This window comes from Strongylocentrotus purpuratus, unplaced genomic scaffold, assembly GCF_000002235.5.
Source record: "Strongylocentrotus purpuratus isolate Spur 01 unplaced genomic scaffold, Spur_5.0 spur5_scaffold_5, whole genome shotgun sequence".
Classification (NCBI taxonomy): Eukaryota; Metazoa; Echinodermata; class Echinoidea; order Camarodonta; family Strongylocentrotidae; genus Strongylocentrotus; species Strongylocentrotus purpuratus.
The window spans coordinates 30,374,719-30,397,655 of record NW_022145611.1 but is presented as its reverse complement, the minus strand read 5'-3'; the positions used below and the strand labels follow the sequence as shown (position 1 = coordinate 30,397,655).

The 22,937-nt window shown below is 35.6% G+C and overlaps 1 protein-coding gene across 1 annotated transcript; it reads left to right on the top strand.

Moving 5' to 3' along the window:
• Positions 1 to 10: 10 nt before the first annotated feature.
• On the top strand, positions 11 to 22,273 carry LOC574576 (protein phosphatase 1 regulatory subunit 37). The gene is made up of 13 exons (XM_774892.5): positions 11 to 316; positions 9,320 to 9,417; positions 10,387 to 10,432; positions 12,925 to 13,025; positions 14,022 to 14,141; positions 15,718 to 15,868; positions 16,232 to 16,377; positions 17,058 to 17,180; positions 17,767 to 17,908; positions 18,642 to 18,808; positions 19,259 to 20,222; positions 20,643 to 20,717; positions 21,297 to 22,273. The coding sequence occupies exons 1-12, from the start codon at positions 97 to 99 to the stop codon at positions 20,711 to 20,713; spliced, it is 2,349 nt and encodes a 782-aa protein (XP_779985.5). The 5' UTR covers positions 11 to 96; the 3' UTR covers positions 20,714 to 20,717; positions 21,297 to 22,273.
• The last annotated feature ends 664 nt before the right edge of the window (positions 22,274 to 22,937 follow it).

The window sequence follows — 22,937 nt, the reverse complement described above, 5'->3', positions numbered from 1 at the left end:
CCAGTACCACTCCCCATCGAAGTAATCCAAGAAGAGAGCAGTAGTGTTTCGCCAAGACACACTGGTGAACACCCTTTATCAGAGTCTGAAACAGAAATGCCTCCGGCAAGGGTGGATCTAGCTGGGAGCAGCTCCTGCGAGAAGACTGTCGGGGAAGACGCAAGTCAGTCAGATAGTAGACAAGGTTCAGGAACGGAGCCAGATGGAACGACTGCGAGTCCGAAGGCGGGGAAAAAAGGCTCAGGAAGGAGGGTCCGATTTCCTGAAGGGAGTCTCGTTATGAGCGAGTATGAGCCACCCAATCCGTGGATTAATGGTGAGAATGAGATAGGTTCATGAGTCATGTATAAATGTTAGTCATGTCACAAGAGTGCATGATGTTCTACTAACTAAACAACTTTAATTTATTTTTGTTATGACAGAACATTTAATAGATTGATCATTGAGCTTGTCTACATCTTATTTAAATCTATATTTTCTACAGTTTTGTCAGTTTATTTATATATATTCAAGTAGGAATTTGTTATCATCAAACTACTGACTATCTTTTGTATGATGGGGTGATCAAAGTTCGCGGAGATTAAAGAGAAGGTTGAGTTCTGGGAAGAGGTGAAAAATAATTTGTGAGCATAATCATTCTTATTATGCAAGTGTGGAAGAACATCAGATAAGACATGTTCCCTGAAAGGCAGGGTCCTTCAAATGCCTTCATATTCTAAATATGTCATGTAACATCGTAAAACTTGGGGGGGGGGGGGTAGGATTTTTATGCCACGTGTTCATGTAGTCCCATATACATCTTTCTGTGTCCAGTTTTTGTAACTTTACCAAGACTTGGCCAAATTTCTTATCATTTTGATGATTCCAGAACCTCCCTTACCAAACAGGAATACAAAATAAGTCTTCTGAATATATTCGCTTAATATTCAGAATACAAAATAAGTGGTATTTTAGTGGTTGCATGTATTCCTCCAATTTGAATACTAAAAATCTCATTGTCAGAACCACTAAAATCAATTTAAGTATTCCAATTGTTGTGCTTTGAATACTAAAATCCATTATAAGGAATGTTAGTCTTCGATTATTAGTATTCTGAATGTACTAGTATTCAAAACTGGTTGGTTTGAATACTAGTAGAATTGAGTCTTTGATTATAAGTATTCCTCCAAATTGAATACTAAAAATCTGATTGTCACAACCACTAAAATCAATTTAAGTATTCAAATTGTTGTGGTTCGAATACTAAAATCCATACAAAGGAATTTTAGTCTTCGATCATTAGTATTCTGAATATACAAACATTTTCCATGAAAATACTAATATTCAAAACCTGCAGTTGGTTTGAATACTAGTAGAATTGAGTCTTTGATTATTAGTATTCCTCCAATTTGAATACTAAAAATCTGATGTTTGTTGTGGTACTATATTAACAACACCAATAGTTCATTGATGTGCGTAATGAGGCTGTGATTGGCGGAGGAATACCAGAATAAAGCACTTCCAAGATGGCCACTTATACATGAACAGTGTCTCCAGCAATGATCTTATTGATCTGTAGATCTGATCATTTAACATGGTGGCAGCGGTCAAAAGGATTGCCATATTTATTACTATTAAACTGCAAATTACATTGAGCCAGCAAAAATCTTGCATACCTTGGATTCAAGCAACGTTTTTGAACTGCTGACAATCACAGCCAGTTGAGTAAATCTGCATGTGTCACCTGTGGACTGTATTATGTGGGGCATTAGGAGTATGACCGACGGGCACACAATGTATTGACTGTCAGATCGAGCCCTACAGTTACATTCAGGACCAGAACTGATGCAGATCGAGGCAGAACCATGCAGAGCCTAGAGGCTCGCCATGACCAGAGCCTAGATCACCAGGACGAGAGCCTAGAGGCTTGACCAGGACCAGAACAGTATAGCACTGCAGTTTGGTTTTGGTTTTGGAACTGAGCCGCTCAGAGCGCGTCACGTTGTGATTAGAAATGAGTGGACCATGCAAGTAGATCCAGGACTAATTGCTGGACTTGATTGATCTGATTGTGGAGTGAAAACTAGATTAGACTCTATGTCCTAGTCTAAAAGGACTAGGTCTAGACTCTAGACCTAACAGGTTAATTACCTAAGACATAGATCTAGTCTAGCCTATAATGTTTCGAATTGGACTCAGTTAGGATGTGTTTAACATAATTATACAAGTAGCCTAAGTAGATCTAGATAATAGATCTATAGGCCTAAGTCCAATTTCTACATGTGGACCCTGGATCTAAGTCTAGAAATGTCTAACTTTTGAGTATGTGCATGATGATACTGGTAGACCAAATACTGAAACAGTGGTCCGTGGTAACTTCATTCCTTTTGGTTGAGTCACGTACAGGATCGAAGGTCTATTCCCTCAAAGCTGGTCCAGGACCAGTTGTCAACATGTATAGGACCAATATTACACAAGGGGGTATAATTGTCTATAGACTTGATGTATTTTTATGCATTTGTACCTACATTGTGAAGTTGTATAAAGTGTGCTATATAAGTCATGATACAATATACATTTGTAGTATGAACATGGGCTAATTAATATCAAGTAATATCGCAGATTTTGACCCCAGTTTGTTTTCAGAAAGCACTATTAAAACTGCTAAACAGCACGCACTGAAATAAGAGTTAATATCTAGCATGAACATCCTAGTACTTCGGGTGAAACAGTGTAGGCCTGTATGTCAATTTAAAAATACAGCAGAAATATACACGTACTGTAGTTGATGACTGTTATTTGGTATGTTATGTAGGGTCTACACTGCAATTTGTATGTTGTATGAGGTGATTATTATTGGGGTATAATTCTGCTGCATTGTGGGATTTTGGTGTTGGTCGGAATACTAATTCCAGCATTGCATATTTCAGATGACAAGTGGTCAGAATACTAATTTGTAGCTAGTATTCATCTTCTAATTTGCATACTAGTAGTACGAATACTTGTTTGTATTCCTCATTTAAATATTTCGGCCTATAGGAATACAAAGGAATACTAACAAAGTGGTTCGAATAATTTGAGCCGACAGGAATACTAAATATGTGGTTCGAATACTAATTTGTAGCTAGTATTCGTCTTTTAATTTGCATACTAGCGGTTTGAATACTTGTTTGTATTCCTCATTTACATATTTCGGCTTATAGGAATACAAAGGAATACTATTACAAGTGGTTTGAATACAATCATGTGTATTCAAACCACTAATTTTCATACAGAATAAGTGGTTGGTTGTATTCAGATACATGTCTTTGAATACAACAGGAATACATTCACGTTTGCAATACACACAAATTCTTGTATGCTAGATGATCAACCTTTTCTGGTCGATTCCACACCATTTCTTTCACAATGCAATCGCATGACCAGAACTCAACTTCATCTTTAACATAAGTATATGGAATTGTGATATTCAATCTATGATTTCTCATATTCTTCACAAATTTATTTAGTTCAATTATTACCAAATCAAATGTACTGCGAAGTTTGACTACAAAATTACAAATTGTAAAATTTATTGTCAAACAATTAGAGAGATATCGCGATCTCAAAATTCGATGTCAGATCGAAATGCCCTGCAACTCAATGAGACCTTAATCTGCGCACTGGAGTTTACAGCTTATTTATCACAAAACGTGATCAATTGAATATTAGATAATTGCAAAATATACAATCAGTTGATACTACTTTTTCTTAAAATTTTGATTACATCTGCTCTCAAAATAAAGATTTCCAGACCCTTGCCGGTAAGTTCATATTTTTTCAGAACGGATGCAAAATTTGCTGATCTTTTGTCAATATTTTCCCACTTGATTCCATAGAAAATCTCATCTCTAGGTAATTTTGGGTTCCTATTTCCATTAGTGGTATCCAATTAAATATAGGAACTCCTCTCTAATTTGCTCTGTACACAAAATTCCATTAAAAGTCTCATTTTCTTAATTCATAATGGAATAGATTTGTTTCAATACATGTACAGTGTACATGGGTTGTAAGATATTTGCAATGATTATATTTGGATGAATGTATGATTGAAAAAAGTGAAAATAAAACAAAAAAGGTATAAGATGACTAATTGCTAAAATTATTTTCTCTCCTTAGATTTGATTATTCAACATTGTCAATTCAGTGATAAAATGAGTATTTAAAAGTGAAATTGGATTTCACTTTTCAGAGGTGAAGATGGGATTTAAAAAAAAAGTACAATGATGATGAAAATAAGTAGGCATACTCTTTAGTTGAGCCTGTTTGATTGGTGGAATACATGTCATGTACACTGTAGGTGCTTGATAAATCTGCATGTATTGCTGATAAATCTTTTACACATGTAATACAACATGAAACTTAGGACTCCTGACCAAGGAACCATGAAGAGCAGTGAGAGCGTCTTTCTTGGTCTTTATTCACCTACAGTGTACATCCTAAAAAATGCAAGATGTATTGTGATAAAATATGTGACACAACTTTTTAGCCATACACTATTAATGCAATACCGAATTCGTTGTGATGACCTCAAAATGCTGCAGCCTGGAAATGGTGAGCGAGAGAGAGAGAGCCAGAAACATGGTTTAAAGTAACTGAATTTACATACACAAGCAGTTACCTGATACGATGTGACAGATCAAGTGATGTAACCACCTTAACCTAATGGGTTTGACTGAGTGGATCATATATCAGTCCCTGTATACTAAGCTGTCAGTAAACCGAGTAATGTCATCATTTGTATACCTCATCGTAAACTCCTTTCAAATCTTCTTTGTCGTCTCATTATATTAATCTAAGAATGAAATTTTCTATTTTTAAAGTGTAATACACACCATTTTTTAAAGATGAGAATAACAAAACTTGAGTTCTGGAAACAGAGGGAATTGAGCTCGTGTACATTTGTAGTAAGTGCACATTCAAAATAAATATTTGTTTTTGGACCAATAAAATATGAAAATGCAAGTGGCAATATGCATGTACAGTACATGATGCCTACGTTATGCACAGAAGGCACTTAAATGATGGTAAAGAGTACCCCTGATTTCATTTTGCTAATTGCTTCTATTGATCTCATATTCTGTAAAATCAGGTTTTGGGCAGATCATTTACATATTACTGTAGACTGGAGCAATTTGTGTAAACTTGGATATTTCAATTACCAGAAGTCAGATTACAATATATGTAAATCCGAAACTGAAGCTTTCACCTTTTGCATTTCAATTCGTCAATTTGCATTTTGGATATTTCAATTACCAGAAGTCAGATTACAATATACATGTGAATCCGAAACTGAAGCTTTCACCTTTTGCAATACCAATTTGTGAAGGCTAGGCCTTATAGTTTTAACACTGTAAGTCTGTAACAGCAATATGCTTATACGTATGCATGTACATCACCCAAAGAATCCTCACGGGCGCATACTGTAAGGAAACCACATGGGATCACAAAAAGAGTGCAATCCGTCCAAAATATATAAAATTGGTGGGAAATACTTCATAACTTCAGTTGGTCAGTCTAAAGTACACAGTTTAGTATTTCGGATGCAAACAAGATTTCAGCTGTGAAAACTAATGAAAACATTGCAGTTCATGCAATTTTGCTACATATATAATATATACCGGTATTGTATGTGCTCATATACTGGACATGCATCTTTATGTACAGGGCTACATGTACAATATACATTGAAGGCCTACATGTTTGAATTTCTTGCTACAATGTAGATATACATGTATGTGTACATGTACATGTTGTACATTGATGTGCATACAGTATACCGTATTTGCCGGCGTAAAGGCCGCAGTATTTTTTTAAGAGAAAATATCAAAAAGTCGGGGTGCGGCCTTTACGACGAAAGAGTAAAAAAAAAACTAAAAAAAACGAAAGTCAAAACCAGCACGAATTTGCATGTATGGGACTAGAAATGGTAAAATAATAAAATATTGTCTGATTCGTCTCACCCTGAAAATTTTAGACAAAATTAAAATCCTTGAAACAACAACACAGTCTATGACTACCAGGTAAATGGCTTTGCATAAAATGTACATGGAAGGCAGCAGGTACAATATACATGTAGTCTGAATATCTGAGAAAGCGATTGTACCATTAGTTATATCTTGCTTAACACCATGACTCACCACCTACTGAATCTAGACAAATTTTAGGGAGAGGTCTGTACAGTATGTATGTTGGAGCAAAATATAACTTGTATTACACATTTTACGGAGGAGCCATATATATTCCGAAGAACTAATTTCGAAAAGATTTAGATACAGACACATATTTCCCTTGGGTATTGTGATGTAGGAATCATCATCAGGAGTGATCATCCCAGAGCTGGAATGTATTCTCTATTTCCTCTCTTCTTTTTTTCTTTTTTTTGTGTGTGAGTGTAGGGAAATCTCATGTCAGTGACCATGTTCTGATTAGGTATTCAAGATGCCTGATTAGCCCATAGAGATACGTACCGGTACCTTTGAATAAGCCGCACTGTCTTCAGTACATACAGTTTCTCTTAATCAGGGGCGTTGCTAGACCATTTTGACTTAATCAGACCCAATTTGCACTTTTGCAGACAAAGTACATCTAGCTAACTAAATTTCAAACAATTAAAAAGAAAAAAAGGTCCACAAATTGTTGAATTGTCCATAACCCTGTAAGTTGGGGCTCTGATCGGATCGGAAGATCGGAGCGACACCCTCGCACCTTTGATCGGTATCGGATCAGAAAAAAAAAATCTATTGATTTTTTTTCCGATCATTTTAATTGATCGGCGATCGGAAATTATTATCCGATCACCCCTGATCGGATCGGTATCGGCGTCCGATCCGATGATCGTTTACAGGGTTAATTGTCCACTTTTTCTTCTTTTTTTTCTTCTACTAAAACTCATCAGTTTTTAAGATTTGCTGTCTTTGTGATTACCTATAAAAAATGAAAAACTTGCCTGACAAAAAAAATGTTGAATTGGCGTTGTGACGCCCCTCATGCCGCTCTCAGGCGGTGCCCCTACTGTTAACGTCTAATTTCAGAGATCATCTGTCGCGAGCACTAAAGTCTTGTAGTTGTAGGAAGTTTACGATAATGCCAGCTACTAAGATTTATCTACTTTTTACTTCTTATAAATGTGTAAGAGTTATTTGGGATTACTGATACTAAGCGATACACCAGTATACTGTTTGGAGCAACCATTAATAATTTTTTTTTTTTTTTTTTTTTGGGGGGGGGGGGGGGGTTCTTACTAATCTGTTAAATTTTACCAGTATACTGTTTGGAGCAACCATTTATAACATTTTTTTTTTTTTTGGGGGGGGGGGGGGTTCTTACTAATCTGTTAAATTTTAAAAATACAAGGGCTTCTGAAGCCTCATTCGTCATTCCCTCATGCAGTAAACCATCTTAGAAAATTCCATGGCAAAATAAAACTGTGATGCATGTAATGTATGTGGCATTGAAAGATGCAGAAATGTGAGGTGCACTAGCTATCATCTTATTCTGCCACTGTATTTTTCTAGGTTGTTCACCACGTCATGTATCTACATGGTAGATGAGTCTTGCAGAGGTTAAACTGCACATATAATCCTGCCCCAAGCTGCCTTTTTCCCCTCATTGACCTGGGCTAGAGATCGAGAGCTGTGATTTGGTGTATTGTATGTTGATGTAGAAGATTTCCCCAGGTAGAATGTGGCTGCAGGTCAATAAAGATGTACTCCAATCAAGCTACTCTTTATCACATGAAGGCTAAAAACCATCCCTTGCCCAGATACATACAGGCAATCACCTGATCACATACAGGCTGTGTAATAAACATATAGCCAGCCAGCCAGCCAGCCAGCCAGTGAGCCGAGTCAGCTGCTCTCTGCATCCGTGACTCCTGAGAGAATTAATGGTTTGACATACTGTGGGTCTTGTGCATACATGTACCTCGGTGCCTTGCCTGGTAAAGCTATATAGCTTCACCTGTAATTGAGGAATGATGGAACTCTCTTGTCATGAAACCTATCATCTGTGAAGCTATGGTCTATCTAGTTTGACTCTAGCCTTTCCACTTGACATTATTTGTGGATATTAATTTTTTATCAAGATCTGTGCTTATCGATGCCATGGGATATACATGTAGTTGTGCATAAATAAGTTAAATATTAAATATAATGATGACTTGTTCCCTCAAGTATCATTTTTAGTGAGCATATAATTAACTATGGGGTAAACTTGGCCTTCATAATAATTGAGTATGATTAGTACAATGTACAATTTATAGCCCCAAATTCAAGGATACATGTATGTCAATTCTTGGCTTTGTTTATCATAATTAAAAACAGCTGGTGTTTCATTGCTATTGAAATGTTGTTCATAAGTTGAATTAAATTCATGATAAAGCAGGACTTATTAATGAGATGAATGTAATTGAAGAAAGATAATTATAATTCTGTACCGTACACTCTACCTACATGTTTGTAGCCTACATGATGTAGGGGTAGTAGATAAACATTTTGTACATGATATGTGATGGAATTCTATGGGTACTTTTCTGCCTGCCGGCCATAACCCTATGTTCTTTTTTAAAATTCTGCTCATACATCTAAAGGCAAACATATCTGTCTTCACCCTTGGATGAACATGTACAATGTACTATACATGTACAAGTAGATGTACATCCTTCTGTTTGAAGCCAAAGAGGCGTTAGCTTTGTGTTAAAGTATATGACTTAAACTAAGCCCTTTTGGCTCCTAACAGATGACATGTACACCTGTACATGTATGCTGCAAAAGCAAAAATTTCATGCACATTGTACACCGTGAATGTGTACTGTACATTATATATCCAGCATTGTTGGTCTCTGCATCTGGTAAAATTTAATGGGATACTAGTAGTACCATTGCCTGATTGCATGTTTTGTGCTACATGTATATGTAGCTCACTGTCAAATTAACTTATGGGAACCACAGTCTATGCCAGTAATAGTATTATTATGATTACACTTGATATTGCTCTTATACATTATAGGTCATAACACATGAGTACCTATTAGCAAATGTCTTGATTAGGATCTGCACACAGCCTTTTTATAATGCAGAATATTCTGTATATGTATACTTTTTTTTGATACCATCTTTCCTCAGCCTAGATATGATTTATCAAAATTTTACCTCTTGTTTTTAATATTCTCTTTTGTTATTAATTTTGCTATTCTGTCACTCTTTTTCTCCCTTCTTTTCACTTTTCTCCCTCCCCCTACGGCCCCTAATCCTCAATTTCCCTCTCTTTCTATCATATTCTTTAACAACTCCATATATAGCAAAGGAAACCTGCACTGATGAGCTTTGTGCTGCATATCAAGCTGGGTGTGCTCAGATGAAAGTCAAACCAAGTCCAAGTATCATTCGTCAACTCCAGGTAAATCATGCTGCTTCAATACTTCCCCTTGTTTTGTCATAGTCACGTAATGGGGATTATCCATAGGGAACCACCTATTGCCAGGTGCATGCACGTACAGGCTTTTTGTTGTTGCACAGGCATTGTCAAATTTTTCATGGACCCAAACATCTACTTGTGTAAAAGGGAAGTTGTTGAGAGTGATAGATATTTACCACTACATACCTTTATATGAACAGGAAATATTCAGAGTGCAAAATGGCTCTAAGCTTGAAGGGTTATTAATGTTCAAGTATCATAAATGCAAATTATTTGCTTTACATGAAAAGTAGATCCATTGTCTGTTGTATTATACATCACAAAGTACATTCCAATGAGGCACATACTGTATGCTACATTCTGATCTGCCCTTCATTATTGCCTTACGATACAGTCTGTCATCCCATGGCTCGGCAGGTCTTTATTAATAATATTCTGCCAATATTTACCATGCATTATGTAGGAATGTAGGATTAAAGCAGCTGTGGTGCCGTTGGTATTAAATTGATTCAATAATAGGCACACCAGGTTTTGCATTGAAAACATTGGCTGGAGAGAAAAATATGCCCTTTTAGTCATGTTTTCATAAGGTATAAGATACATGTACATGTAGCTTTATTCTAATTCAATTTCTGATAGGTAGATTGTTGTAGCTGAGTAATTATAAAAACCATATTACACCTGTTTAAGATTTTGTTTAAACATTGAAAAGGTATACTGGCACATCTGCATATATATATGTATTTTAGCAGCATCGAAGATAGAGCTTCATGTACAGAATTTATACATGAAGTTAGATTGTTTTTGTAAACGAACATGTACATACATGTATCAGAGTGCACAACAGTGATCTGGGAATGCTACATGATACACTAACCCAATACACATCAATTGGTATGATACGATCTTTAATCATATGCTATTCTCTTCTCTTCTCTTCTCTTCTTGAAGATGGTGAAGGATTTCACAGTCCGAGCAGAGAGTCTCAATCTTCAAGGTAATTTTCTTCCATTCAATATATATATATAATATTGATTGCTCATATGATGCCATGCTGTTGGGATCAGACACTAGGTTAGGGGCATGCATGATGGTGCATTAATACTCGCTCGCTACCTTAGGGCAATATTTCAGGCAAGCATTTCAAGCCAACTGTAATTTTTCTCTTGGCCACATTTGCTTGAATAGCGGAATGATAATTTTCAGTACCTTAAGTATTATTGTTGCTCACTGTAAAATTGCATTTAAAGAGAAAATGCCTGAATTTTTTTTAATCATTAGGTTAATTAAATTCATCATAATATTTTTAGCATCAAGAAATTCGAAAATCATGATGAAAAAACTAATCTTCTGGAATGGAAAAGAAAACATTTTAAAAATAATTGCATGTATGTTTCTATTAGATTTTATTCATCTATCAGAAGAGCTGAAGTACCATTTACTTGTATGACATGTGACTGACACAGGCCCAATTAATCTATGCTTTTGTAGTTTGCCAGTGAAGATCGCGTGTATGAGATTTTAAAGCTCACCAAGTAGATTTTTGGCCTTCCTTTTCTTCAATCAATAGTTCAGCACTCAGACACAAATTGTATACACCTGCATGAATCCAATTTTATGATTAGATTACACAGCTCCAGAACCAACATTAAAAATCCATTCTATGTTTATTGGTAGAAGTAATTTAGGATGTAGCTTGTTTACATTAAATTACATAGGTTTTTATACAGGGTTACAATGTTTGCAAAAAGTACAATATGAATGGTGATTTAAACATTTTAATCATGAATGTTTTTTGTAAAGAAGCTGGTTTAATCAATTCATGCAATGAAATTGCTTTAAATAACATTTTAGTATATTTTTAAAAAATTCAAAAAATAAAATTCAAAAAGGAAGCCTGGTCATACATGTTTAGGCCTACTACATGAGTGATGAATGGGAACTGCAGTTACAATGTTAAAAAAGAGTGAAGTAGTTAAACATTTATGTCTTATCTTATGCATTTTGGATGCAGTTTTATAAAAAGCTTTCGATCTTTAATAGCATTGCTCCTTCATGCAAACATCCTTATCCTTCTTGAATGTATTCTACAGTAGTTATTTTCCACATTATGCATTCAGACAATTCAAGAGAGAGAGTTTTCAAATTTGATAGAGGTATTGGATATTTTTATAGATCTGAAGTCACCTAAATGTAGGTGTGCAGTGCATGAATCATCACCCTAGTAGACCATTTATTGTGCAACATTGTACCAGGTAATCATATTTGTATTTGTACTAGCCCTATCAAAAAGTACTCTTCTGCTTGAATATGACTCAAGTGCTGAAAATAGCTTCCTTTAACTTGGATTTTGTCTGTCAGTATATACCCTTTACCAGGGTATTTTCTGTTTGTGCATATACATGTATGCTTGCCAATACTTGTTACTGATTTGTCTAGAGAGCTCTATGTATATACAGTAACCCGTCTCAAGTCTTTTCAGGAATGGGCTTAAAATGCACCCATTTAGGAGTGGGGCAAAGTCTCATCGAAAGGGCAAGATGGTTGAAGATGTCGGAATTTATCATTGAAAGAACAGGTTCTCTCAAATTAATCAGGGGCTCGAGTTCATGTTTTGATAAGCCAATCATGTAAAGTGAGCACTAATAAATCTTATCATGATGAATGCCCTTCTTGAATTTCAGTGATTTCTATCTAGAACAGACCCCTAAACTCGATCTGGGTTCTGTCAGAAATACTACTCTTCTTTTCGGGCCATTTGGTGTATATGCACGGCTACAATGTTTAATACAACCCCCCCCCCCCCCCCCCCACCTCTGCTTAATGCTGGTAAAAGCAAAGTCAAAATACATTGTATTGTACATTTGATTCATACTTTTGACACTACTTGATTTTAACTATCTTTTCAATTTTTGACTTGTTTAGTTCACTAGTATACCTGACAGTGCAGCCTGATATCTCCATCTCTATCTTGTTTTGATTTAATACTGGACTAATTTTCATTAATGTTCTTATATTACATGCCATTTCAGCTATCCATTAAATTCATAACTAAACTAATATACCTGACAGTGCAGCCTGATATCTCCATCTCTATCTTGTTTTGATTTAATACTGGACTAATTTTCATTAATGTTCTTATATTACATGCCATTTCAGCTATCCATTAAATTCATAACTAAACTAATATACCTGACACAGTGCAGCCTGATATATCCATCTCTTTCTTGTTTTTATTTAATACTGAACTAGATTTCATTAATGTTCTTATGTTACATGCCATTTCAGCTATGATATCCATTAAATTCATAACTAAACTAATATACCTGACACAGTGCAGTCAGATATCTCCATCTCTATCTTAAATACTGGACTAATTTTCATTAATGTTCTTATATTACACGTGCTTTCAGCTATGATATTCATTTAATTCATAACAAAATGATGATATCCAACCCTTAATTGTACAATTTGTGATTGATTTCCCAGGTGAGAAACTGGAACTGAAAGTAGTTGAGACTTTAGAGGAGGTATTCAAGAGGGTTCAGTTCAACACAATAGATGTCGAAGGCACATCAATGGACGATGAGGTACAATTATATTATTGATATCCGATGTATCTCATATGATGTTAAAAACACACATTTTGATGTGACAAATTACTTATTAAACTTATCTAAAGATCTTATGGAATGGTGAGTATGGTGATGAGTTCTCCAGGGTATGAGCTGAGGAAGAAACTGATAATCATTGGCCGTAGCCGCTGTACCTGGGGATTGAAACGGGGTTTTCCCTTTCCCAGCCCTTCAGGATATGAGCTTGGATGTCATCCCTGTAGGGAGCCTGTTATCCTTTCCAAATGAGAAACTAACACGGTTTTTAATTGAATTTGATTTTATATATTCGTTTACAGCGGCAAATCATGTTCATCGGTCTATGCCTAAAGGAACTACCTTTTTCCCCCTTTTTTATAATTATGTTTAGTGGTTAATATTTGGTCATTTTCACTTTTGTTTTGTCTTATCTTGCAAACATCTACATGTACTGTAGGTATGAAATGGCTTTAAAGGTATTGTTTCAATGAGTCATTTGGACTTTGATAAAGATATGGTATGCACATTATAGTGTTTATTTTATTGTAGATTTTGATATTGTATACATGTAAGTAAATTTTATCAAAGATAACAGTCATAGATTATGCATCCAAATTCCAGGCTGTGCAATTCTAATTTATCATTTTCATGTTTTGAAATGAATGGAATTCCATAATCTGTTTTAGAATTGAATTAGAAGTTTAAAAAGAACTATTTTACATTTCTTTTGATCACATTTGTTTGATATTTCCAGCAGTTTTGTTTTTGACACATTTCTATATAAATGAAAGGTGTAAGATTATAAAGTACTTTTATTTTGCACTTGTTGCAATTGCTTATGAGAAAGGGATGTTTTTCTACTTTAATAATAAAAAATATATAATTAAAGAGAAAGGTTTGGTATACAGACAAGTATCATTAGATATCCCTTTGACTTCCTACCTATCTTTAACTTGTTCCCACATCATCTCTCCCTTATTCAATACCATAAAGGCTACCATGGCAATGTGTGAAATGGTCGAGTTTTATCAGTCTACCTGTAAGCTCATCTACGCAAGCAACAGATCCATCGGGTTCAGAGGGTGGCAGGCAGCCTCAAGGCTTCTCAGACGGGTAAGTCAGTCCATTACGATATTCAATATTATTTAAAGGTGATATTGTTATTATTTCATGTTTTCATGTGGTTGTGGAAGTAGTAGAATGGTTCGTCAATTTTGCTTTAGATGTAAGAAAAAGTTTGCTGTTCTTTGACAGTTTTAAGGAAAATAATCTTATTCATGTTCTTTTTCATTATGAATCAAATATTTGGGCTGCAGTATAAATATCTCAACAATCATATGACATTTCTAGTTGTAATTGAAATGATATGAGAGAGTTCTGAGAATAATTAATGATATGTTTCATCCTAAATGATAGTACAGTATTCCCCCTCAGTCCATGTACCATGATGAATTTTGCTCCTGTTTCCAACCTGTCTTTATATATTTAAATAATGAATCTAAAACTGGAACTTTTACATTTTCAAATCGATTAGGGAACATAGAAATGGCAGATTTTTTTTATTGACAAGCCTGTTTAAGATTTGACATGGATTTGCAAAGTTCATTAAGAGCATAAATTTGTTAGAATTATCTCAAATACTGAATTTCTCTTCATAAAGTCTCTATGATAAAAGAAGATCCATGTTAATATCTAACTTTGAATTGTCCCTTCGAAAATGACAATTCTACCTTTAATGATATCGAGGTTAGGGGAAAGGAGGATGAAAGTGTATACAATTGGAATGAGATGCCAGAAGGCTACAAACGTCAATACTCAATTGAACACTAAAAAGCATGATTTTATCATAGGCTATTGGTAGAGGTACATATGTATGAAAAGATGACATTAACAAATATGATATTATGATATAATAATAATAATAAAGTAATTTTTATATAGCGCATAATAATAAATTCTCTGCACTTTTTGATGATGTGATCAATTTGATGCCTCTAAGAGTGCGTCTTATACATGTAGTTGAGTATTAGGGGGGGGGGGGGACCTACTTCTAGCTCTTACCTGTAATCAAGCCTAAATTTTCAATTCCACCTTCACTTGAGGAAAGACATGGATTATTTTTTGTTTTTCATTTGGAATGATGAATGTCTCAGAGGTGCACTTAGTGCAGCATCCTCATCTTTTTGTTTATGTGATGTGAATGAAATTGCAGTAGCTTTCTTTCAATCTATCCAGTGGCTGCTTAGAGCTACTGTACATGTATACCTGGAAAAAAAAACTTGAGACTAAACGTAACCATAGGAAATGCTATGGAGACGTAACACAAATTTATTATTAAGCCCTTTACCCTCACTTATTATGTAGGGTAGTGTCACACAATGATATTTCCTGTACATGTACCATATGCTCTGGTTAATACCGTAGACCGCATTCAGTGATTATAGTGCAAGGTCAAAGTATAAACATCAACAAACAAATCAAATATTTACATGTATATTTGAGTATTAGCTTAAGTTAACCTGCCAGCCACAATTTGTTATCAAATTGTGAATGTGTACATTGCATATGTACTGTTTTCATCACTCTACACCATTTCAAGAATTAAGATGAGAAAGTTGACACCCTCATACCTCACCCCTGCATGTTCTTTCCTGTTGATTGTCCTTATCATTTTCTTGTTTCCATCTAGACACCCTGCCTGCACACTTTTGATGCAAGAAACACCTGTTGGACAGAGCACAGTATGCCAGCCATGTCGAGGGCTATGCGAGTAGATTCTTCTATCACAGCACTGCACCTAGAAGCCTGTAACCTTTCTGGGAGACCACACTTTCTACTCAGTAAACATCTTCACTTATTTCACATTAAAAAAGTCCCTGATATGTTTTTATTCATCTATGTAAGAGTCGAAGTGTTGTAGTATGTTTATATTCAGTTTCAGCGTCTTGCAAAATATCGTTTATTCACAAACTTTTTTTGCATCCTTTTTTATTAACACTCACACGTTGATTGAAGACTTTAGAGTCATTGATTTTACTTGCAGATACTTGTGACTTGAAAATAGTTTAATGGTCATGATGTTATCAAAAGGCTTTCCTTGATAGCCCTTGATGAGATATTCCAATAAATACCTTCAGTGATATGTCATTTTCTCAACAGGTTAAAATTAACCACTTGTTTGTTTTTATTCTTTTTGTAAACAGTGTCAGCTCTTCGTACAAACTCAACTTTGAGGGAGATTTTCCTGGCAGACAATCGTTTGATGCCCTCTGATGCAATCCACATTGGTGGAATGTTACGACACAACTCTGGTCTTAAACTCTTGGACCTTAGAAATAATAATATACAGGTGAGGGTTGTGAATCCGTATTCAAAATTTCTTACCCCCCCCCCCCCTTTCTCTTTTCTTTTTCTGTCTGTCTCTATCTCCCTCTCTGTCTGTCTGTCCGTCTCTGTCTCTGTCTGTCCGTTTCTGTCTCTGTCTGTCCGTCTCTGTCTCTCTTTCTCTATATCTTTCTATGTCTGTCTATCTGTCTGTGTCTCTCTCTTTATCTCCCCCTCCTCCCCCTCCCCCTCCCCCCTCTCTCTCTCTCTCTCTCTCTCTTTGACATATTCCATTGTGTCATGAATCATGATTGAAAACTTGAAAAGCTGGCTGCATTTCTGTGAAATAGTATCCTGTATCACTTTCACTTTCACTAGTGTAGTAATAGACTGCTTATTGTGGTTTCTTTTGTATGGCTTTACTCACATATGCAACTTTTCACGTAACATTGTAATCATATCATGTGAATAGAAACTTGTTCCATTCTGTTTAATCATTCCATGTCTTTATATATGTCAATGATATCAGAACATAGCTCTCATGATTAGCATTTTGATGGCTCATAAAGCTGACTAATCAGATCAATAGAGATATTATTACAGATGTGTATCAACTGTTAGACTTCCAACAAAGTATAAATCCTTCTTTTCTTCAATCAGATTACTGAGAGGAATAATTTGTTTTCCCATATTCTAATCACACAGGATGCAGGTCTCTCTCACATCAGCAATGGTCTATCAGCCCAGTCTAAGGGAGGTCTCTCAACTCTTGTACTCTGGAATAACCACATCACTCATAATGGTGTAGCTCACCTCGGTAAAGCACTGGTAAGAATACCCTTGTTCAAACCACATTCAAGTATGATGTGAATATTTCATTTCAGGGAGGCACGATGACTCAGTGGTAGAGCAGTGGTCTTGTAACCGGGAGGTTTGATAATAATATATACAGAATAATACATTATTATTAAAGAAAAGAAATGCATTATTAAGAAAGAGTATAATATTAGAGGAAGGCAGGATCAACAATGTAGCCAACCATGATGAAAAAAATTGATTAAATTGTGATGATTAAATATTGATTGTTTTGTTTCCATGGATACAAACCAGTCTATGCATATTTTCATCAAAAGGCTTTTCACTACACTCTCTTGCATAATGGATGTTGCTGCTGCTTGTATGTGACGCAATTGCTTAGAGTATGATTGTAAAGTCCTGTTAGGAAAAGCCATTCATTAAACAAGGCATAAATTTCATGAATGTAATACATGTACGTTGACATGCCATTGAAAGAGCATTCAATTATGAATACAATAAAGAACTACATTGGATGAGAGTATTATGATTAAGTTTTCAGAGCAGATGTTGGAGCACATGTACATTTACTGTGAATTTCATCTTTTCTCCATAACAGATAAAGTCTACCAATCTAGAAACCCTGAATCTGGGTCAGAACAACCTTGGAACTGATGGAATCCACTTCTTGAAGGATGGTCTAATGAAGAACAAAGCCCTGATGAGGCTTGGGCTTTATGCATGCAAGATATCAGATGAAGGTAAACATTCTATGAGGGCACACAAGTTTTATTGTCGCAAATGTGTACTGGTAATGATCAAAGTCTTGTACCTATTTCTGGTAAATGATCAAGGATGATTCTCAGTTATTTCATGCGGATACTAATGCATATGCTTGTGTATTTATCTATTTTGTTTTTGATGCTGTTACTTGTTTTATTCTTACCAAACAGGGCCTCATGGAAGACCACCAAATTGGTGATATGTGCTACCCTGTATAAATATCAGAAATAAATAAAAGTATCCTGTCGTAGAAGCCGACTGCTTAAGTTCCCCCTCAAAAATTGGAATTAGATACAGTTTGATGATGTTTTATAGGCTCATATTATTGTGCGGTCCATTATAAAACAGTCTTTAAATATTTGTTCATCCCCCAGAACAACTTTCAGGCTCTTGTGAATGTGATAACCAGATGCAGCCCTATCTCTACAGATTGCAATTATTTCAATATACATTTTTAATTTCTTCATGTGTTAACATTGTACATTTGTTTTGGTATTTATTGTATATATCACCTACATAATTCCCGTGAGTATGTGTACATAACATTGCCCTACAATCTACCTCTCTTAGCATTACTATGCCAGCTTTTCCTGTCATATAAAATCTTCCTCATTCTGTTGCAAAGGTGGTGATTTATGCATTATATTATGAGCAATCTCACCTTTAATGAACAGCTGTAAATGATGGTTGGTTGATTTATTCCTCTCACAGGTGCGGTAGCCCTGGCTGAATACCTAGCAGATAACTGTTATCTGATGAGACTAGATCTACGAGAGAATGATATACGGACTGGAGGCATGATGGCGCTATCACTCTCGTTAAACGTCAACACTATCCTTCTCAGACTAGACCTGGATAAAGATGTCAAGAAAGAATCAGTGAGTTTCCCCTGTCTTTTCTTGTTTCATTCTGGCTGGAGTTTCATAAACGTATATATGGGTCGTGCTAAAAGGATATAATAATTTGTATATTTATTATGCCTTTTTAAACAGCTCAAACCAATGTATAATGGCATGCTAATTTTCTTCAGATTTATGCTGTTATGTGTGCATGTTAGTAGTACTATTTAACATGTTACATAAACTACACATAATTTGGCATGATTAATGTGATCTAAAATAGTTGTTTAACACTTAATTATATGGTACCCCCTGGTACCTTGTGTCATATTCCACATTTAGTAGGAATAAGATTTACATTTTGTATCTACATGTATACCTACCCAGGAGTGATTCTTATTTCATACTTGCAACCATACAAGTCTGTCAATAATGTTTCTCATGGATCTTCAGCAGTTTGTATTAAATTTCATTTTGTTTTCATTGCAGCTCAAAGGCTATGAGGAACTCCAACAGTCTTTACTCTCTGAAATGTGCAGCCACCTTTCACGGAATCGAAAAATCCTCGAACAACGACAAAAAGAAGAGGAGGAACGGGCGAAGAATGCTTATGCAAATCAAACGGCACAATCAGAAAAGACAGACAATGAAAATGATCATGCATCAGAAGGGCAGTCGGATCCCACATTGAATGAAGTGAGCGGGAAGGAAGCGGTGAGGGACACTAGGGACCCTTTGATGGGCATTGAGAGTGCTCAGGAGGCACTCGTGGTCTTAGGAAGCAGACCTAAAAGTGGACAAAAGCCCCAGAATGCCAGTAAAGACGGAAAACCACAAGAAGGAGGAGACAATGTGAGTGGTATAGAACAAAATGGGGGAGAGGAAGAGCAAATATCAGCAATACCAGTTCAAACTTATTCAGGAGGAGAATCAATACCAACTCAAGAAGTACCACCATCATCATCATCATCATCTTCAGCATCATCTTCAGCCTCTGCTTCCAGTGTACTGCCAAGTCAACACCAAACAGCATCTGAAGGACAGGACCTATTCAACAACGCCCAGTCCACATCAGCCATACCGTTCCTAGGTCATCATGGCTCTCACCGCGCAAGCATTACAAAAATCGAAATCCCCAAGGATGAATCTAAACTTCTTCACAGCGACAGCATCGACGTGGAGTCTCCGACGTCACCAACAAGCTTCAAACCCCTGGACATTCCAAGTGTAATCCAGGATGTCAATGAAGAACAAGGTGGACAATCACCAGGGATCAAGACGGTGGTTGGGAGGGCGATTGGAGAAGCAGGAGAGGTAGGAGAGGTACCTAGTCCTGACACAGAACCATTCGGGAGAGGAGTACCGTTGAATATAGATGGAAAGATCGGGAATCGTCTCATGGCTGGGATGACTGAGAATCAATTTGTACCAGCTCAGGCTGAAAAGCTTAATGGTTAGTATCAAAACTTGCAATCTTGGAAGGCTGTTATTAAAAAGCAAACTTGCAATTTCAAGATCATATATACCAAATTGCTCTTAAGCACGAGATAGAATATGATTCTCTTTTTTAATTGTTTAAATCTTCTAAGACAAAGTTGTAAGAAGTAATATGAGGTGCCACTCTTAAGTACTTTTCTTTAAGCCAATAGCATGCCAGTGATTGGGCAGGTTTATTACAAATATGCTAAATCCTCTATATGTATGAAAGATATTTGAATTCCACATATACGATGGAAAAGAAAAAAAATTGGTGTAAGCTGTCTGTTTATTTCTTGGATTTCATCCTATTGGCATGCATGTATTCAGTTGGATTCAGTTTTGGGTTGTAAATCATACTGGTATTACAATTTTGCTTCATTATTGTTTTGTCCAGTTGACCCAGAACCTTCACCAGTCTTAGAAAAGGACTTAGATCATATGCTTGCTGCTGCTCATGGTTTGTAGAAAGGTAATGTATTACATGAATGTTGCAGGATTAGGCTTTTTAAATGGACTGTTCTACATGTACTTTTTTCTGAAGGCTACCTGATTTATCCAGGACATTTATCTCCTAGTCTTGTATTTCACTTGACTGTCATCCATGTAGAATCAGTATTTACCATACAACTACCCTGTGGAGTTCACCCTCCCTTGTAGGAATCTGCAAGTACTTGACAACTATCCCTCAACAATTATCCGCTGTAGACAAAGTGGTGTTCTGTATTTTTTTATGTTATTATTATTATTTATCTTATTTTATTTTATTTTTTATTTTTTGTTGGGGGGGGGGGGAGGGGGAGGCTATGTAGGATGGATAGGTCCTGAAATGCACCCTGAAATATCTGCACTTTTAAAGGGGGATGAACAAATGAAGTATTCATCATTTCTATACTTTGTTTCAATGCTGTTAGGTTGATAGTACATTAGCAGCAATTATAGTCCTTATTAAGAACAGATTTGTTTTAATGTAATATTTTAGAGCTAATTGTAATTTTATATTATATATTCAACCATGTAAGTATTTTCTGTTTGGTTTTATCTTATTTAGGTGCTGACAGCAGCCGTATTTGATAACAGGACAAGTTACTTCATAATTGCTCATTGCTTATTCATTGCCTTGATACAAGCCTTGTGTTCACCCAGCCAGTCTTATATATAGATGCTATGGAGAAAAATACATTGCCAGCTGTTTTGCTTTATGTAATATGACATACGCTTTATAGAAGTGTAAACCTTTTCAACAGTAACCAGCTGTGTCGTGACTGATAAAGAATGTACATGACTGAGAAAGAAGGTACATGTATGTATATCTAATGTATCTAATCTATTTAATATAAAGATATCACAAATGGTCACTTTTGAGGGAGAAGATCCTCTGATAGATAAATAAAAGTTTTGTACGAATGAATTGAAATTCTGGGAATAAAAAGAAATAATAGGAAGAAATATTGGAAATAATTGCTATAACATTGGTTATCAGTCAAACTCGCTTGCACGAGGACTATTTCCTCTGCTTCCAACGCACCCATCTCCAAGCATGAATAATATGGTAGAGTTTTATAGGGCTGTTGTATTTGAGACTTGTTAGATTATTCACTAGTGTGCATCCCCGAGTATTCCAGTGGTGTTCTTTCCGTATGCCTGTAGAAAGTGATTTTAATTAGTCAACTGGCATTATTAGTCACCACCTTCTTACACTGCCATCATTAAATCCAAACAGTTCTAGAACATGCAGATCATATTTAACTTATTGTTTTAACAAAATATTTGAAGACAACTTTGCTCTTTTTTTGCTCTATATGTTTTCAGTACTAACTGCAAATCACCAAAGTTTTCAAGAATAGTGCAGGGATAGGCAAGGGCTCCAAGCTCTTTGTAATGCTATGGGTTTTGAAAGGATTTGATGTTGCAATATGATAATCATAATAATATTCCTTCTTATGTAGCACAATTAAATATTTAAAAGAAATCTATTCCTTTGCATCGAAGATTCATATCCTGGCTTCAGGCATCCATTATAAGCATACAGTACATTACAAAGAATACCAGGTACCAACTAGCATTGACTACATTAGGGCCTAGAGGGACAACTACAAATAACCTTATCTAGAGACATAAGATTCCAGTCTTACTGTATTGGTTAAAAGCATGTTTACTATCAAATAGTGATACCACATTAACTTTATATGTGTAGTAAGACCACTTTGAAACTGAATAGGTTTGGTATATTAAAAAATAAACTATTTAATCTCTCATTTTATTGTTCTTTTCTCATTGTCGCAACAATTGATGTTTTATAGAATAAACACCATTCATTGGTGCGTTCACATAAGTATCTGTTGAAAATAGAAGGTGAAATATTTTCATATTGCCCAGGCATGAATTTCTACGTTATATTGTGTTACAGCTTCATTATCTTCTGTTCTAAAGTTGATCTATTTCAAAAGAAAACTAATTTCTCATTGTAGCAGAAGCTCTTCCCTTCCTTCCTGTGATAGTCAGATTGTCTTGTATCCTATATTGGCCTGGATGATGTCACAGAATAATGTTCTAGTATATTATGCTTCATAAAATTAATATCTATTATCTAGTCACCCTTGCTAATGGTCTACAATCACCTTTATGAAGTAAAGTACTTAAGATGCTAGAAGCTACATGTATCAAATAATATATTCTTGAAATGATGGTA